The sequence below is a fragment of the Bos indicus genome, chromosome 3, assembly GCF_029378745.1.
Source record: "Bos indicus isolate NIAB-ARS_2022 breed Sahiwal x Tharparkar chromosome 3, NIAB-ARS_B.indTharparkar_mat_pri_1.0, whole genome shotgun sequence".
In the NCBI taxonomy this organism is placed as follows: domain Eukaryota; kingdom Metazoa; phylum Chordata; class Mammalia; order Artiodactyla; family Bovidae; genus Bos; species Bos indicus.
In genome coordinates this window covers 12279604-12296075 of record NC_091762.1, presented here as the reverse complement: position 1 = coordinate 12296075, position 16472 = coordinate 12279604, and the positions used below count along the sequence as shown (strand labels likewise).

The 16472-nt window shown below is 54.3% G+C and overlaps 1 protein-coding gene across 3 annotated transcripts in view; it reads left to right on the top strand.

Annotated features, from left to right (window-relative positions):
• Nucleotides 1–16472, top strand: part of KIRREL1 (kirre like nephrin family adhesion molecule 1) — a 104956-nt gene that overhangs the window by 75589 nt on the left and 12895 nt on the right. For 2 of the 3 annotated variants that reach the window (XM_070784020.1, XM_070784027.1), the window contains exons 2-5: nucleotides 6587–6736; nucleotides 8534–8683; nucleotides 14224–14381; nucleotides 16247–16397. In XM_070784020.1, coding sequence (XP_070640121.1) covers nucleotides 6587–6736; nucleotides 8534–8683; nucleotides 14224–14381; nucleotides 16247–16397 — 609 coding nt within the window. The remainder of the gene's footprint in view (nucleotides 1–6586; nucleotides 6737–8533; nucleotides 8684–14223; nucleotides 14382–16246; nucleotides 16398–16472) is intronic. The other variant, XM_070784033.1, reaches the window with a different exon arrangement.

The window sequence follows — 16472 nt, the reverse complement described above, 5'->3', positions numbered from 1 at the left end:
GGAGCACATGTGTTCACACGCAGAGGTAGGGACAGGTGGCCTCTTCTGTGCTGTGCGGAGGAGGAGGAAGGTGGAGAGCTAGCTGGGCTGGATAGCAGTGTCGCCCCAGGACACTCAGGGTGGGGAAGGAGGGGTGACGTGGTGCTGAGAGACAGGAGAGAGTGTCCTAGAAAGGGGACCCTGCCAAGGGGAGACAGAGAGGCCCCAGTCTGCACAGTGGCCAGAGTCTGAGCTGAGAGGCCCGGGGGATGGTGAGAGACCAGGATGGAGAGATGGCATTCCAGGGGAGCCGGGTGTCCTGGCCCCTCACTGTGCTTGCTGGCCCAGACTCTTCCCAGCTGTGTGCCTGGAAGGAAGCTGCTTATCTCTTTGAATCTTGTGCCCTTGTCAAGGCTAATAATGGTACCTACCGTATCAAGTTGTCGGGTGCACTGAGTAAACTAGTCTCAGTGCGGTGCCCGGTACAGTGACTGGCACGCCATAAGCAGGGGCTCTACGAGCCCCACGACTCCTACTAGGGTGTTGGTGGCTTAATAGATGGCGTTTTGTGATCGACTGAAACCTCTAGGTGCTGGTAACGGACCTGCCAGGCTTTGGACCCGCTCTCCGTTCATGTAGGAACATTTACCCAAGCCTTCTCTGATGGATGGTGGCTGCATGTGGGGCAAAGCCTGAGCGGTTACAGAGTATAGGCCAGATCTGAGGAGGGGACATTGCCCTTCTGGGAGGTAAACACAGTTAAGATGCAGGTCTGAGTGTAGAGTGGAGATCAGAATAGTACATGAGTGCAGGGGTCGGGGGCACCAGAATTTCTCTGGGGTGGTTGTGGTGGGTGGGAGCGGAGGCGGGGGGGTGGCATGAGTCCCATACATTCAGGAAATGCTTCTTGGATATTGTTACGGCACAGCATGGTACCAAGAGCAGGGTGTGTGTGTGTTAGTCATTCAGTCTTGTCCGACTCTTTGCAATCCCATGGACTGTAGCCCACCAGGCTCCTCTGTCCATGGAATTCTCCAGGTCAAGAGTACTGGAGTAGGTTGCCATTCTCTTCTCCAGGGGATCTTCCTGACCCTGGGCTCAAACCAGGGTCTGCCGCATTGCAGGCAGATTCTTTACCATCTGAACCACCAGGGAAGCCCCAGGGAGTATACTGCCTAAAAGTCCTGAGTTCATCCCCATCTCTGCCGCTTCCTTATTTCCCTTTACTCTAACATGGAGACCATAACCACCACTGTGCCGGGAACAGTGTCTCTGAGGCATGGGCAGCAGCGCCCAGTACATAGTCAACGTCTTCTAATCGGGAGTTAGCATTACTAAGGAACATGGCTAGCTCTGAAGGAAAGGAAAATTCAAGCATCTCTGTTCTCCAGCGGCTCCCAGGAGACAGGGAGAGGCAGAAACGCACACACATGAGTAACTTTTAATCCAAAGCAGGCTGTGATAAGTGCTAAGATGAGAAGCCCAAACAATGGGGAGGAAGAATAGGGAGGAAGCATCCCAAGATGAGGGCCAGAGGTGCTTTGAGCTGTGGGGTAGGGTGGTGAGGCCCAGGGTTAACTCGGAAGGAAGGAGGGCTGGGGGGGCATCAGGGAGGAGCCCAGAGGCCTCTGCCCTATGGCACCCCGGTTTGCTCTTCTCATTTCTCCCCAAGGTCCCTCTGTGCTCCCCTTGCCCTCCCCACCCCGTTCAGCTCTTCACCTGCCTGCAATCCCTGCCTGAGCCTCCTTGGAATCTCCTGTCCTAGTGACAATACTGGGGCGGGGGCACCTGGTGTCTGAGATGCCCCAGCCTCCTGGCAACATGTCTAAAGGATGGAAACAATCTGGAGATGAGGCCCTGGCGCCCTGTGACCACACTCACCATCACCTCCCTGCCCTGCTGTCCTTGTTTTTCTCTGCGTCCCCATCTGCCTGCCATCCTCAGCCTGCCTTGGCCTGGGTTTCTGTGGCTCGCTGGGTTTTTGTATCACTAGATCTTTGCTGGTGCTTGTCTCTCTGTGTCTCTGCCCTGGGCACGTGTCTTCTTTTTTCCTGGGCTCTTTCCAACCAAGATCTTCTCTTCCTCTTCCCTTCCTGCTTCTCCTCCATCCTCTTTTCTCTCTCCCTCTGCCGGGTGGGTGTCTGTCTTTGCCTCTGCTTCCCAGCATCACCAGCGCCCCTGCCAGGCTCCCTGTTGGTCTGTGAGTGTGCGAGCTCCCGTGCACCCGTGTGCAGCACACTTCCTCTCTGCCTGCCTTCACAATGGCTGCTTGAGCGCTCACCAACATCTGCCAGTGTCTGAAGACAGGGAAGCAGCAGGCTGAAAGCAGAAGGGAATTCACTTAGACACACACATGGGGCTTTGCACTTGCCCCAGACTGGAGCTGCCAGACAGGAGAGGCTGCTTATTCGAGGGCCCTGCTTTTGCTTCCGAGGCTGGTCTGTTGTCAGCATTCTGTTTGTGCTCAGGCCCTTCTTGATTCCCCTCCCACCTGGCTCCCCATCCCACATAAGACCATTCCCCTGCATTTTTAGTATTTCCTGGAAGTAGCGTGTAGATGTGGCAATGGGGCTGACATTTCACCCCCATGCCATGCAGACTCCGTTCTGTGTCACATATGTCACAGCCGGTGGAAGACCCAGGCCACCAGGACTTCCGAGGCATGTGTGTGTTCTCTGACTTGTGTGTGTGCTTGTGAGGCCGCTGGTACCAGTTCCTGGTGCCTTCTTGACACCCAGTACCTCCTTTTCAGTTGTAAAGCGACCTCTGCCCTTCCTATTGTGCCTGTTGCTGCCTATATCTCTCTGCTCACTTTCTAGGCCTTTTTTCTCAGCAGTCCCCATATCCCCTCTTCACTCACCCCCATCATTGCACCAGAACCTTCCAGAGTTCTGTTCCCCTTCCTATCCCAGCTCTGCCCCACATTCCCTGCTTCAGGGAGCCCCCCAGGCCTGCCCCCGGCATTCTTACTCCTCTGCCTGCAGGGAGAACCCTGTCCTGCCCTCCCACTCTCCTGCCCTGCCTGCCTTTGCCGCAGTCCATGAGCCTGACCAGGAGAACGGGGTATCTGCCTCTTTCCCTGATGGGGTTGCACGGGCAGGACTGTTTATTCAGGCATTTGCTCATTCTCACTCCATCAATCAACAGACTTATTCACAACTCCTTTGTGTGCCTGGCAGTCAGGCCCTGTGCTGGGTGATGGGGCAGACGCTCTGAGTGACACAGTCCAGACGCAAGGAGTTCTCCCTGGGCAGGACAGGGGTGGGTAGTGCAGCAAGGTCTCGCCCACTAGCAGAGGTGGGAAGTGGGTACAGAGGGCTCTGACAAGCAGGGAGGACTTCACAGGGGAGGTGATTGTTTGAATTCCAAGGGAAGGGGAGGGAGCAGTGTTCTGCTCAGGAAAGGCCTGTATAAGGACCTGGAGACAAGGACAGAAGCCTAGGGTGTGCAAAGAAGAGTGAGTAGGCCTTGGCCGTGGCACAGCAGGCTTAGGGCTTTCTCCTAATCGCGATCCAGGTCAGGACAACCCACGGGCATCTGGACTGTGCTCAGATACTGTCTTGGCTGCAGAGGCTGTTTGGGGGTCAGCAAACACTGCCTGTCACTTTTGCAGGCTCAGGATCCACAGGACCTTTCCATTGAGTTAAACTCCTGAGACCCTTTGTTTCTACTCCTCTCTGGACTCTCGTGGGAGTCAGTGCTTCCATCCCCCTGTCTCCAGACTAAATTGCTTCAACCAAGCCTATGCCAAGAGGGAACTGTATTTCACAAACCCCAGAATGACAGATGTCGTCTTTGTCATGTCACTGCTCAGGTTTCCATCCGTCCCTCTTATTATCTAACTGCCCAGGATAAATAAGCTCATAGCTACTATTCAGAGAGCACACTCCAGGGAAGGTACCAGGCAAATCATCCACCTCTTCCCATTTAACTCTCCAGCAGTCCAAGGTAGATGTCATTGTCCCCCAGTTCACCAGTAAAGAGTATGAGGCTCAGAATAACTTGGCCACAGTCACACTGGTAGGAAGTACGTGGCAGAGGCACTATGCAAACCAAAGTGTTTCCTAAACCTCTACTCTTCAAAGGGACTTTGCAGTCCTTGGCCCAGACTTGTCACTGTATAGGTGAGCACACGGAGGAGACCGAGAAGGGGCAGTGACAAGGCCAAGGTCACACCACTCCCTCTGGCGAGACGCCCACCCATCTCTGACTCGAACTCCCAGGGCCTCCCGCCTCCATCCTGCTGCCTCCTTGACCTACCAGTGGACAAGGAACCAGCTTCTCACTGTCCTCAGGAGACTTCAACAGGACACCAGGGTGTCCAGGCCCCATGCAGGAAAGCTGTGAATATAAATTCCATCTCTGAGCCAGGGTGCACAGGCCACTCTACCCGGGAGCCCTTGACTTGGGCTCCGGGGGCCGTGGGAAGGAGAAACGTGCGTGTGGAGAATTTGCAGCCTGTAGCTGCACTAGAGAAATGTGCAATGATATGAATAAATTTGAATAATAATGAGGGCAATGACTGAATTAATAATACCGGCTGCTCACCTGACCCACCTCTCCCCCAGGATATCAGCACCTGCCACCCTAATCCCAGGAAATATGGGTGAGCCTTTTCCTTTCCCCTTAGAAGACATAGATGGGCTGTCAGATCAGGAGAGTTGGGGAGCTGCTGTTTTAACTTCCTGACACCCTGAAGACCCAAAAAACTGGATTTACACACTTAACCAAGAGAGGCTGCCTGGTCGTAGTAAATCATATGCTGGCCATCAGTCCACTCCTAGCTCTGCCCCTTTCTCACTTGGTCTCCTTGATATGCAACGACCAATGTGGATGCCAAATGTCCAGGGAGATTCAGAGAGAAGAGACAGTGTGGGCCTTGGCCTTGCGGAGAGGTTCCCATTCTAATGGAACAGGTGAGGGGGGCAAAGACTGCCACCCACAGCCGCCCTCTACCCACAAACAAAAGCATGGAAGTAGCCTCTGATAGCTTGGGAGAGGAAATTCCATGGATAGAGCTGTGACAGCAGGGCTGAAAGGTGGGACAAGCTGTGTTTGCCTAGGGAACTAAAAGATCAATCTAGGAGGACTTCCTGGAAGAAGCAGGAAGGTGAGGCAGTTTCGGGAAGGTGAGAAATGGAGCTGGAGGAGGAAAAAGAAGAAGGGAGGGATGAGAAGAGTCCTGTTCCTGGTGAATAAGAGGGAGGTCTTGGAATGGGCAGGGGACCATTCATTTGCATACTTGTAGGAGTGATGGAGGATCAGAGAGATATTGGAAAGCTGGGTTAGGAAAGAGTTGGATCTGGGGACTGTGGTCTCTAAAAACTTGGAAGCTGGGGAGAGAAAGAGAAGGAGGAGTCCCCAGAGTTCCGGGAGAAAACTGATTTGGGTTACCGAGTGTGACAGATTGGGGACATGCGTGGGAAGCCCCAGACCTCTCCCTGTGCTGTCCCACAGCCCTTCCATCTCCTGGGGCCCAGCGCGGGAAGCTGACAGTCACAGTGCAGTGCCCAGGACTGCCCACCGCCAGGCCGACCAGCGGTGGCTGGAGTTGGGGGGCGGGCAAGGGGGAGAAGAAACCTGAAATCCAATTCCCTGCTCCATTTAGGCTCTGCAATTAAAGGCAATTACTCTGCAGTTCTCTAATCAAATGCTCCCGGCCGAGCTGCCAGCCGGGCAGCCATGTGTAGCTCCGGCAGCCAGAGGGAGAGTGGAACGAAGTCACGTGGCCCTGTCAGCTCCCACGGGGCGGGAGGCTGGGCGTGTGCTGGTGTGTCCATCGTGTGCATGCACTCATGCCTCCAGAGCTCGGGGGCAAGGGGTGAACACGGGACCGGACAAGCGTACAGGAAGTGGGTTCAGAGCTACTTTGTTTGGGATCTGCCACCAGCCACCCAGGAAGCTTATTTATACACATACAGGTGGATGTGACTGTCCCACAGAATATGTCGTTATGTCCTTGCTGGGTGCATCCCAGGGGGGATTGCAGTTGGTGCAGTTGCACTCGTGTGTCACCTTACTTTGGCTCGTGTACACAGGTCCAAGCGGGGATATGGGAGGATAGTCACCTCTCAGGGGTTTCGGGCAACCGTGCTATCAGCAGCAGCCTGTGTTCTGGATTCATCACCCAGTGATGTGGGTGTGGGGACGGGTGAGCCCTGGTCACGGTAGCTGAGGAGGAGCCCAGGACCTGAAGTGCTTAGGCTCAGGTTTGCATCCTGCTCTGTCCTTAACTCGCTGGGTGCCCTTGGGAAAGTGACTCTCTCTCCTCAGTGTCCTCGTCTGAACGAGGAGAGGCTTGGACTAGCTTGGTCTCTGAGGCCTTTACATAACACTGCACCACTTTCTATGCTTACTGAGCGCCTCAGCTTCTGAAACCCAGTCCCATGGGCCATGGAAGGAAGGAAGAATCAAGGGCCAGCACATGGCTTCTTGGAGGGAAGGGTTTGGGGCTGACGTGGGGTGGGGACCAGAGGGTCCAGCTTCCTGGCCTGCGTCTCTCTCTCGGGCCACCGCGGGGTGGGAGCGGAAGCCTGGGAGGCACGGCCTCTGGTGCAGCCCTCTCCTCACTCATCTCCTGACCCCGTGCCAACTTTGGCTTTGACAGGGACCCAGACCCGCTTCAGCCAGGAGCCAGCCGACCAGACTGTGGTGGCCGGACAGCGGGCCGTGCTCCCCTGCGTGCTGCTCAACTACTCGGGGATCGTGCAGTGGACCAAGGATGGGCTGGCACTGGGCATGGGGCAGGGCCTCAAAGGTGAGTGGGGCAGCCCAGCACCTAGCCTACCCATCTTGGCCTCCATCCTCCCACCAACAAAGAGTACTGGACTCAACATCCTTTCGTTCCCCACCACATTCCTTCTCTGGGCTGTAGCCTCCCCTCTCCCACTTCTGTGTGAGTCGGTCTCTGTGCCTGTCCCAAGCTCTCTCTCTGCTGATGTCCAAGCTCCACAGCTCTGCCTGTCCTCCTGGGTTGCAGACTGGCTCACAAAGGGCCAACGGGAAGCCCAAGGAATCAAGGGAAACCAATAGACCTTTACGTAGGACAGCTTTAGACAGACAGACACCACGAGAGGAGCCGCAGGCAGCCAGGCCAAGCAGGAGGGGCTGGGAGGCTCCAGAGCCCCCTGCAAGAGCCAAGGGAGCACATAGCAGCTTCTAGGTCCTGCAAGTGTTTCCTGCCAGCTTGGCTTTGCTCCAGCCTCTCTCTTGCCCCCTGCCCAGGCAGTGTCTGTTCTGTGGCCACAAATTCATTGTAATTTCAGCCTAAGCGCTTATTTATTCATTTAACAAGCACTATGGAGCCACTTCGGAAACAAACATAATGTGCCAAGGTGGGGACAGGGGGAAGCCTCCTTTATTCCAAAGCAAGTAAAGATACTTCTGGAAAGGCCACCTGGCAGAGTGGATGGGGGAGTCAGAACCCGCCTCTGCTGCCTTCCAGCTAGGTGACCTCAGGAAAGCCACTTCACCTCTCTGGGCCTTAGTTTACCACTGTGTAAAATAGGCATAGTAGTTGCAGTCTGCCAGCTTTATAAAAGTGTTTGTGAGTTTGGAACCAAATGAGAAAATATGTGAAAACACACTGCTCGCTGTCAAGCAGTGTAACGGTAAAAGCATGGGAGGGATTATGCATTTTTATTCTTATTGTTATCCAGGGCTTGAGACTATTTGCTGCGGGTTCCGTGCATTAGAGCAGGTAGGAGAAATTTGTCTGTATGGAGCAATCTCTATGAAGGAAGGAGAGGGGCTGGCGGATCTATTGATGATGGAAAGAGAAAGAAACTGGGAGAGAGAGAGAGATCAATAGATATGGAGTGAGAAGAATCGATAACCTCTGAACAGAGGGAGGCAGTGGGAGGGAGTTGAGGGCAGGGACCACGAGAGCTGACAGAATGTGAGGGGTGGACGAGAGCCTGGAGGCAGGAGGGAGAAGAAGGCTGGACTGGAGAAGCACAGAGGTATGCCTGCCCACAGCCGGGCGAGGCTCCTGCAGGTGAGGGGCTCCTTGGGGTGCGGGCAGGACCCTGCTTCTCGCATCCCTCCCTTGATGAGTGAGGGTGAGACCTTCGCCCGCCTTGGGCTTCCCTCTGGCCCCAGTGAGCTCATGTCTGAGCTGCAATGGCCTATATTTCCTAGTGCCCACACACCCTCCCCTCTTCCTCTCCTTTTCTCCCTGCTGTCTGCCTTTTTTTTTTTTTTTTTTTTTTTGCCTTTTCTTTCCTATTATTATGAGAGACATTTGTCTGCAAACAGCTTCGGAGATTTCATCTGCTCCTGCTCAGCTCCCCCTTCTGCTCTCCCTCATCTCGTCCTGCTTTGTGGCTCCCCGCCTCAGCGGAAGAGGCTGTGACATCGCAGTGTCTGCACAGGGACCTCATCCCTGTCGAGGGCCCCCTGGGCCCCAGGAGAGGGTGGAGGGAGGGGTGCTGGCTCCCAGTGAGACCCCTGGGCCCTGATGTGGGGAGAGGATGCACCCTTGGGGGCAGGGCGGTCCAGGCGAGCCCCAGGCTTGGGCTCGGCTCACCTGGGCTAGCCCTTTCTCTTCCTGCAGCCTGGCCACGGTACCGCGTCGTGGGCTCTGCAGAGGCCGGGCAGTACAACCTGGAGATCACAGACGCCGAGCTCTCTGATGATGCCTCTTACGAGTGCCAGGCCACGGAGGCTGCCCTGCGCTCCCGGCGAGCGAAACTCACCGTGCTCAGTAATAACCCCCAACATCCCGCATGCACCCCCCCTCCACCCTCACCGTCCCGTCACCTCCTACTGTCTCTTTCTCTTGGTGTCCTGGCTGTCCCCCGCTTCCCCAACATCCTCTTGCATTTCCCAGTTCTCTGTCTCTGATCCTGGCCTCATGTACTGTTCTGACTATCTCCCTTGCTTTCCCTCCCCCAATCCTTTAAACTCCTTCCAAAGCCAAGTTCAGATAGAAGAGAAAAAAAATGGGCACGTGGGCACCCATTCTGGACACGTGGGCTGTGTGAGCTCTGGCATCCTCTCTGCCCCTGCCTGTGCCCAGGCCTTGCGGGGACTGGGCTCCGCCTTCAGGACATAAATTGCCCCTGCCAGACTGGGGGCATGGCGGGGCAATGGAGACCAGGCCTCTCCTGGCAGATGGGCTTGTTGGAAGCTTCTCCATTCCTCTCCCTTGCAGCTGCCCCAGAAACTGCTCCCTTCACTCCTTTCCCTCCATTCAGCCCCTCTTCCCTTCTCGGCCTCTGTTCCCGTCCTCAGCACTCACCCCACCTTCTCCACTTCACCTCCAGGCCTCCTCAGGGAACTGGGGAGCAGAACTGGAAGGATCGGGCCTTGAGGGCTGAGAAACGGGGAGGGGGTGGGGCAGGGGTCCTGGCTGAGTCTGCAGGAGTCACTGGAGGGGGGCTTGTCTCTGAAGAAGCCTGCTGGCTGCCGCCCACAGGGCACAGAGCAGATGTCCCTCTATGGTAACACCCGGGGCTATTTGCATAATGAGGGGATCCTCTCCTGCATGCACCAGGCAGGCAGGACCCAGTACCGGAATGAGGCCAGCTCTGACACGCCCTCACCCCCCTGCCCCCCACCTCCCTGGCGGCACCTCCAGCTCCATCCATCTTTCTGTCTCCCTCAAGCTCTGGTGCTCTGCCTGGGCCTCTGACTCTGCTCCACTTGTCTCCGGCTTGGCTCCGTCTGCTTGTGACCCTCTTCCTTCCCTTTTGTCATCTGCTCCATCCCTTTCTCTTTGCTGCTCCCATCTGATCTGTCCTGCCCCCTCTCTTTTCTCTCCCTATCCCCGAAATTGTTGAAGTGGGGGAATCCCCCCAGAAGGGATGGGAGGAAGGAGCGGGGAGCTGAGCTAAGTGAGTCTGGACACAAGGAAGACTCTTAGCTGGGGGAGAAGGGTGAGGACGAGACAAGTCATCCGAGCGTGGCGGGAAGAGGTAGGATGGGAGTCAGGAGACCCAGGCCATTCTGGCACTGTGACCCTGAAGAGGTCGTGACCTCCGGTCATCTGTTTTCTCATCAGTAACATGGCATGATGATGCTGGCCTTTTCTTAGCAACTGCCGCTTTGCTGCTCCCTGAGTGGGGAGTTTTAAACTGTGAAGGTCTGGGCAGATGTGAGATGTCAGAATAAGTGAGCACCAGAGGGACCCAGCAGTCTGTTTCTCTGGATGTAAAGGCCCTGAAGGACTAGGACTACAGGCTGGTAGATGACTCACTTTTCCTCTCTGGTGAAGACACATGGGGAGAATTAGCATCGAGCAGGATGGAGGTTAGGGGGCAGGAGTTAGCTGACCACCAAGGGTAGGTGTGGAGTGCTAAGGCATCAACTTCCCCTCCTCACTGGAGAGGGTATGAGCCCCCATGCTGGACCAGGCATTCCAAGGGAACACGAGATACTTACGAAACTTTATCTCTTCTTTTCTCCTCCCTAACTGCCTCGGCTTAAGTCCTGGAAGATGCTACTTCCAGACTGGAGACTGCCATTTGAATGAAGGGGTCCTGATACTGTTCCTTCCCCCTCCTGCCCCAGCATAGAGAGGGAGAAATATCGAAAGATGGGTAAAGGCCAGCCAAGACCCTAGATATATAACAGGAACTTAGTAATGACATCCTGCAACTTGGTTCAATCAAGGAAGGCTTCCTGGCAGAGGAGAATATCAATGGGAACTGTTGGTGGAGAAGTATCTTGTCTAAAAGCTTTCGAGTCAGTGAGGGAGGTCTACACGAGCAGGGAGCTGGCTGGCTTATCTGGAGGGTGTTGAGGATGTGGATCTCTGTAGCCTATTTGGGTGTTTCAGGTGGATGAGGCCCCAAGAGTAAAAGAGATGGAAGATGCATCCGTCTACTCCTTTCCCCTCACTCTGTCCCTTCCTCGTCTCTCTGGAACTCTCACACCCCCTGCCTCCTGCAGCCACATGGAGGCAATGAGAAGGCAGGAAAGTTTGTGCGGCTTCCTCTGCTCACCTGCCTAGACACAGCTTTTGTTCATTCGGGGCTCAGAGACTGGGCAGGACCGAGTGGAGAGCGTGCTGTGTTCCGTGTGTGGAATCGGCCTCCCTGCACATGGCCAGCCTCGTCACCTCCCCTCTCCTGCAGCTATAACCCTCGGTGGTCAGCCCCCCACCCCAGACCAGCCCAGGCAACAGAATGGCCTTGCAGAACTCTGAGCAGCTGCCTCCCACTCCCTGGCAGACAGACACAGACATAATACAGATCTACAGACCCACGGCTCCCTCATTATTCACAGCAATAACCTCGAGTGCAGTGGTGATGAGCACAGCTCTGGGTCGGCAGGCCTAGAACTCGTTCCAGCCCTGCCGCTGAGCTCTGAGCACACTGGCCTGACCTGTCTGAACCTCAGTGCCTTGTCTATAAATGGGGGTTGGGGGGCAGTCAATGGTATTTACCATGAAAGGATTAATGAAATATACTCTGTGGTGAAGACGCAAAGAAATCCTATGCACGAAGTGCTTGAGCTGACACCTGGTGAGCGGTCAGTGAGTGGTGGAGATGTTGTCGATCATGTTACAATTTACAGTCGGTTTCACACCCTTGATCTCCTTTCATTCTCCCAATAGGAACTGTGGGGAACAGATGTCAATGTGCTTTTTGAAATTTTACAGACAAGGAAACTGAGGCCTCAGACACGTAAATATTGATATACAAATTTAAGTTTCAAATCCTAAAAATGTGCTCATAAACACACTCATGGGAACCTCCCTGGTGGATCAGTGGTTAAGACTCCAAACTCCCAATGCAGGGGGCCAGGGTCCCAGCCCTGGTCAGGGAACTAGATCCTGCATGCCACAACTAAGGCCTCACTCACTGGAAAAGATGGAAGGCAAAAGGAGAAGGGGGTGGCAGAGATCAGATAGCTGAATGGCATCACCAAGTCAGTGGACATGAATCAGAGCAAACTCCGGGAGATAGTGAAGGACGGGGGAGCCTGGTGTGCTGCAGTCCATGGGATCGAAAAGAGTTGGACATGACATAGAGACTGAAAAACAACAGCCAAATAAAAAAAATAAATAAATAACCACCTGGACACATGCTGTCTAACTAAGCTTAGTAGACACCTCAACGGCCATATTTTCTTCTCCTCAGATACTAAGGTGCGCTAGTGACAAAGGTGGGCGGTCTTTCCCTAAATAAAGGGTGAGGACCAATGTTCCAACGGAAGGGAAAGCTGATGGGAGAAGAAGCTTTCCCCTCTTCTGCCCAACTAGGACTGTCCTCCTGGGGTATGATAGCGCTGTGTGACCTCAGAGGGGCCCCCCACAGACCAAGAGAGCCTGAGTGGCAGCTCCATTTCTCTCTGCCTTTCTCTCCTTCCCACCCCGTTTGCCAATCTGCATCCATCTGCCATTGGACCCATGTACACTAGTGAGCAAAGAGGAAGAGCCCGGGACGCAGCAAGCAGATCACTGGCCAGCCAGGAGCTGGAGGCACTGCTGGCTCTTGTCCGAGCACTAACGTGAACACGTTGCGCATGTCACACGTGACGGCCCCTCTTCCGCCCTCGTCTGGCCTGCGTGAGGCACTAAGTGAACACATTGCGCACGTCACACGTGACGGTCCTTCTTTCGCCCTCGTCTGGCCTGCGTGAGGCACTAACGTGAACACATCGCGCATGTCACACGTGACGGCCCTTCTTCCGCCCTCGTCTGGCCTGCGTGAGGCACTAACGTGAACACATCGCGCACGTCACACGTGACGGCCCTTCTTCCGCCCTCGTCTGGCCTGCATGAGGCACTAACGTGAACACATTGCGCACGTCACACGTGACGGCCTCTCTTCCGCCCTCGTCTGGCCTGCGTGAGAATCCTGGGGATGGGCATCGTATGTCCCTGTCAAAGAAACTGACCTGGCAGCGTCACCCGCGGTCGCTTAACGGATGAATAAAGGCACCAGGACTTGAAACCAGGGCAGCCTGCTTCTAGATCCTGGGCTGGCCCCACCCTCCCACTCTGCGTGCACCAGTTGAGCAAAGTGCTGGGATGGGCTACAAGAGGTTCCTCTCCCCGGAAACCCCAAAAATGGAGACCGTCATCTCATAAATTCCAGAACAGCCCTGCCCAGGACTGGCCTCATGGGTACCCCAGGGTCTCCTCTCAAGGGCTCCCTTGGAAAGAGCCTTCTGCGTTTCTCTGGTCTTCCTGGCAAAAAAGCAAACGATACCCTTTCACATTGCTGGCTGGTGAACACGAGGTATACCAAATACCAAAATTATAATAAAAATCCTTCCATCTTTATCCCATCAACTACTTATTCCGCTAATAGCCCCAAGGATGCGTTATCAACCAGCCTCTGCACTAGATCTTAGGGCTTTAAGAGAAAAAAGTAGCCCCTGCTCCCAGGGAACTTGCAGCCTGGTTCACCTGAGTGTTCCAAAGCCTGTGGGTATAGGACAGGGAACTATTTCCTGTTAATTCAAACATCTGACTGATTCGATTCCTTAAGCATTTAGCCAGAGCTTGCTTTGGTCATGTTCTAGGCACCGGAGACTGTATAAATATTAATGTGATGGAGTTCCTGCTTTTCCAGGGATAACGGTTTTGTTGGAGAGGGGACATGGATAACCCTCACAAGTAACCCAAAGACAAGCTATTGATAGATGGTGCTCAGAGCTTCGAGTGACTGCCTGGGAAGCACAGAGGCGGTGGTTGAGGAGGGGGATGTGGCGGGGAAGGCCCTGTGCAGCAGCTGGGATGTGAACAGTATGGACAGCAGTTCAAGAGAACCTGTGAGGGAAGGGAGCAGAAACAAGAAGAGGAAGTGGGAAAGTGCAGGACTTGACCTGGGGAACATTGGTCGCAGGTCAAAAGGCTTGCAACTCATGCCCGTGGCAGCTGGTAGACATGGAAAGTGGTTGAACAGGGAAGTAGTACAGACTTGGCTGATCTGTAGAGAAAATAACCTGCCAGCCGTGATGGATGGGTTGAGGCCAGCAGGGGCTGGAGGCAGGGAGTCCGTTTGGGAGGTTGCTATGATAGACCCACTCATCCAGCTGCACCAGGGCGGAGGAGCAGACAGGAGGGAATGGATGTAAGAAGCTACGTTGGAAGCAGCCACCTTTCTGTGCCAGGTCCCCCAGACCACAGGAGCAGCAGATTCAGTGATCGTGAGTTAGGGGGTAAGGACGGCACTGCCCCACCAAGGGGTGGACGTTCGGTAGGAGAGATGCCTCCAGGGGCAGGGCTTTCTGTCCTCAGGGCACTGTTGGCCACATCCTGGACTGACTCTGCTCTGCTCTTCCCCACAGTACCCCCAGAGGACACCAGGATTGATGGCGGTCCTGTGATCCTGCTGCAGGCAGGCATCCCCCACAACCTCACATGCCGCGCCTTCAACGCCAAGCCTGCTGCCACCATCCTCTGGTTCCGGGACGGGACACAGCAGGAGGGTGCTGTAGCCAGCACGGTGAGACCCTGCCTGCTCCCCCAGCTCCTCCAAGGCTGCCCTCTAGGTCACCTTCCCTTTCCCACATGAATCTGACCACAGACTAGTGGAGAACACAGATGTGGAAAGCGGCCTTAGAAGTCATGTGGTCCGATCCTCTCATTAAATAGCTGGGCAAATTGAGGTCCAGACAAGAGAATTCTCAGGCCCTTCAGTAGTTAGCAGAGACTAAGAATAACATTGAGAATAGCTACATTAATTAAGCACCTATAGTGTAGCAGGCACTGTGCATGCTAAGGTCTATGGACAGTCTCTCTTAATCCTCACAGGGGTTTCATAAGTTAGCTGTTAACTTCCAATTCAAAAAGAGTGAACTGATGTTTAGAGAGGTTGGGTGACTTGCCCAGGGTAACACACAGCTGACACGCAGCAGAGCTGGGGTTTATACCTGGATCGGACTGTAGTCTCTTGCTAACGGTCCTCTCAACTTTCTTCTCCCAGCTTCTAGTTGGTGCATGTCCCCAGTAGGCACAACTAAGCTTGGGGAAGCAGCGATTATATGGACGTTTTATAGATAAGTAACCTGTTGCGAGAAGGACATCAAATGACTTGCCTGGGATCACGTGGCAAAGTTGTGGTGGAGCTGGAGTTAGAATCCAGATCTCCTATTTGGAGCTCCTCTTGCCAGCTGGGGACAGGCACAGGTGTACCCAGCCACTTGCTAGATGCTGCAGGAGGCACTTCTCATTGAGGGGAGAGACCTTCCACCTGTGCGGCCCCAGGGACTGGCTGGATTTGCTCCGCCCTGGACACTCTGTGTCACCTCGGACAGTTCACATCTCTCTGGCCTTCAGTTCACCATTTGACAAACAGTTTGGCTTCGGTGGTGCTTAACTTTCTCACCACCAAGAACCCTGTCATTTTTCCCCTCTATGGTTACATGTTTTGAAATATTTTGGCAACCATACAAGCCGATTGGTCAATGGCCATTTGTCATCTACTGCCCCTTCTTTTTTTTTTTATATTTATTGAAGATGGAGCTTTGAAGCAGCAGGAGGAAGCCAGTGTTACTGCACTGGGCCGGTACCGCTCCAGTACCGCGTCAGGCCTAGTAAGACGCTTGTACTGCTGTCAAACTGTGGGCCGCCACTTTGCCTAATATTATGGTTTCCCCTAGGCAGTGTGCAAACAGCCTTGGAAAACAGCCCAAGGGTCCTATGATCATGTCTCATGTTGGGTATCATAGAACCATTATGAGACTTTGAGCCTGTGAGTCCCTTCCCTGCCCTCAAGGAGTTTACGTTCTAGCTGGAGAGACCCATGCACAGCACAGTGCCTAAGAGGCAAGGCGGATGTGACCAGAGCAGTGTGGAGGACAGATTGCCTGTGAGGGCCACACGTTCAGTCTTGGAGAGAGTCCTGAGAGCTGGGATTAGCAAAGGAAGACTTTCCAGAAAAGGACAGGCTTGGGTTGGACTCAGGGTATTCCAGGAACGAGACTTAAAACCATGGGGTTAGTAATAGGGTATCAATGTTGGTTCATTACTTGTTTTATGTATCAGGTGTAACATGTATCACACTAGTGCATCATGTTAATAATAGAGGAAACTGGGGTTGGGGAGGAGGATATATGGGAACTCTGTATTTTCTATTCAACTTTTCTGTAAAATTAAAACTTCTCTTAAAAAATAAAGTTTATTAGTTTAAAAAAAAAAAAAAAACCTAAACCTGAGGAGGAGGTAGGGGCTGGAGGAAGAGCAGAGCTTCAGGTTGAATGCCCCTCCAGCAAACCTAGCTCTGTGTGGGTCACCCCAAGAGCAGAGGAAGGGGCTTTTAGCTTGACCGTGTCTCCCACCGTTATTCCCCACCTCATCCTCCCGCCCCAGGAACTGCTGAAGGATGGGAAGAGGGAGACCACCATTAGCCAGCTGCTCATCAACCCTACAGACCTGGACATTGGGCGTGTCTTCACCTGCCGTAGCGTGAACGAGGCCATCCCGAGTGGCAAGGAGACGTCCATTGAGCTCGATGTGCACCGTGAGCAGGGTCCCGGGGAGGGCGGTGGGGGGCGGGGGGGGGGGGGGCAACGTGCACCCTGGGGGGCGGCACCCT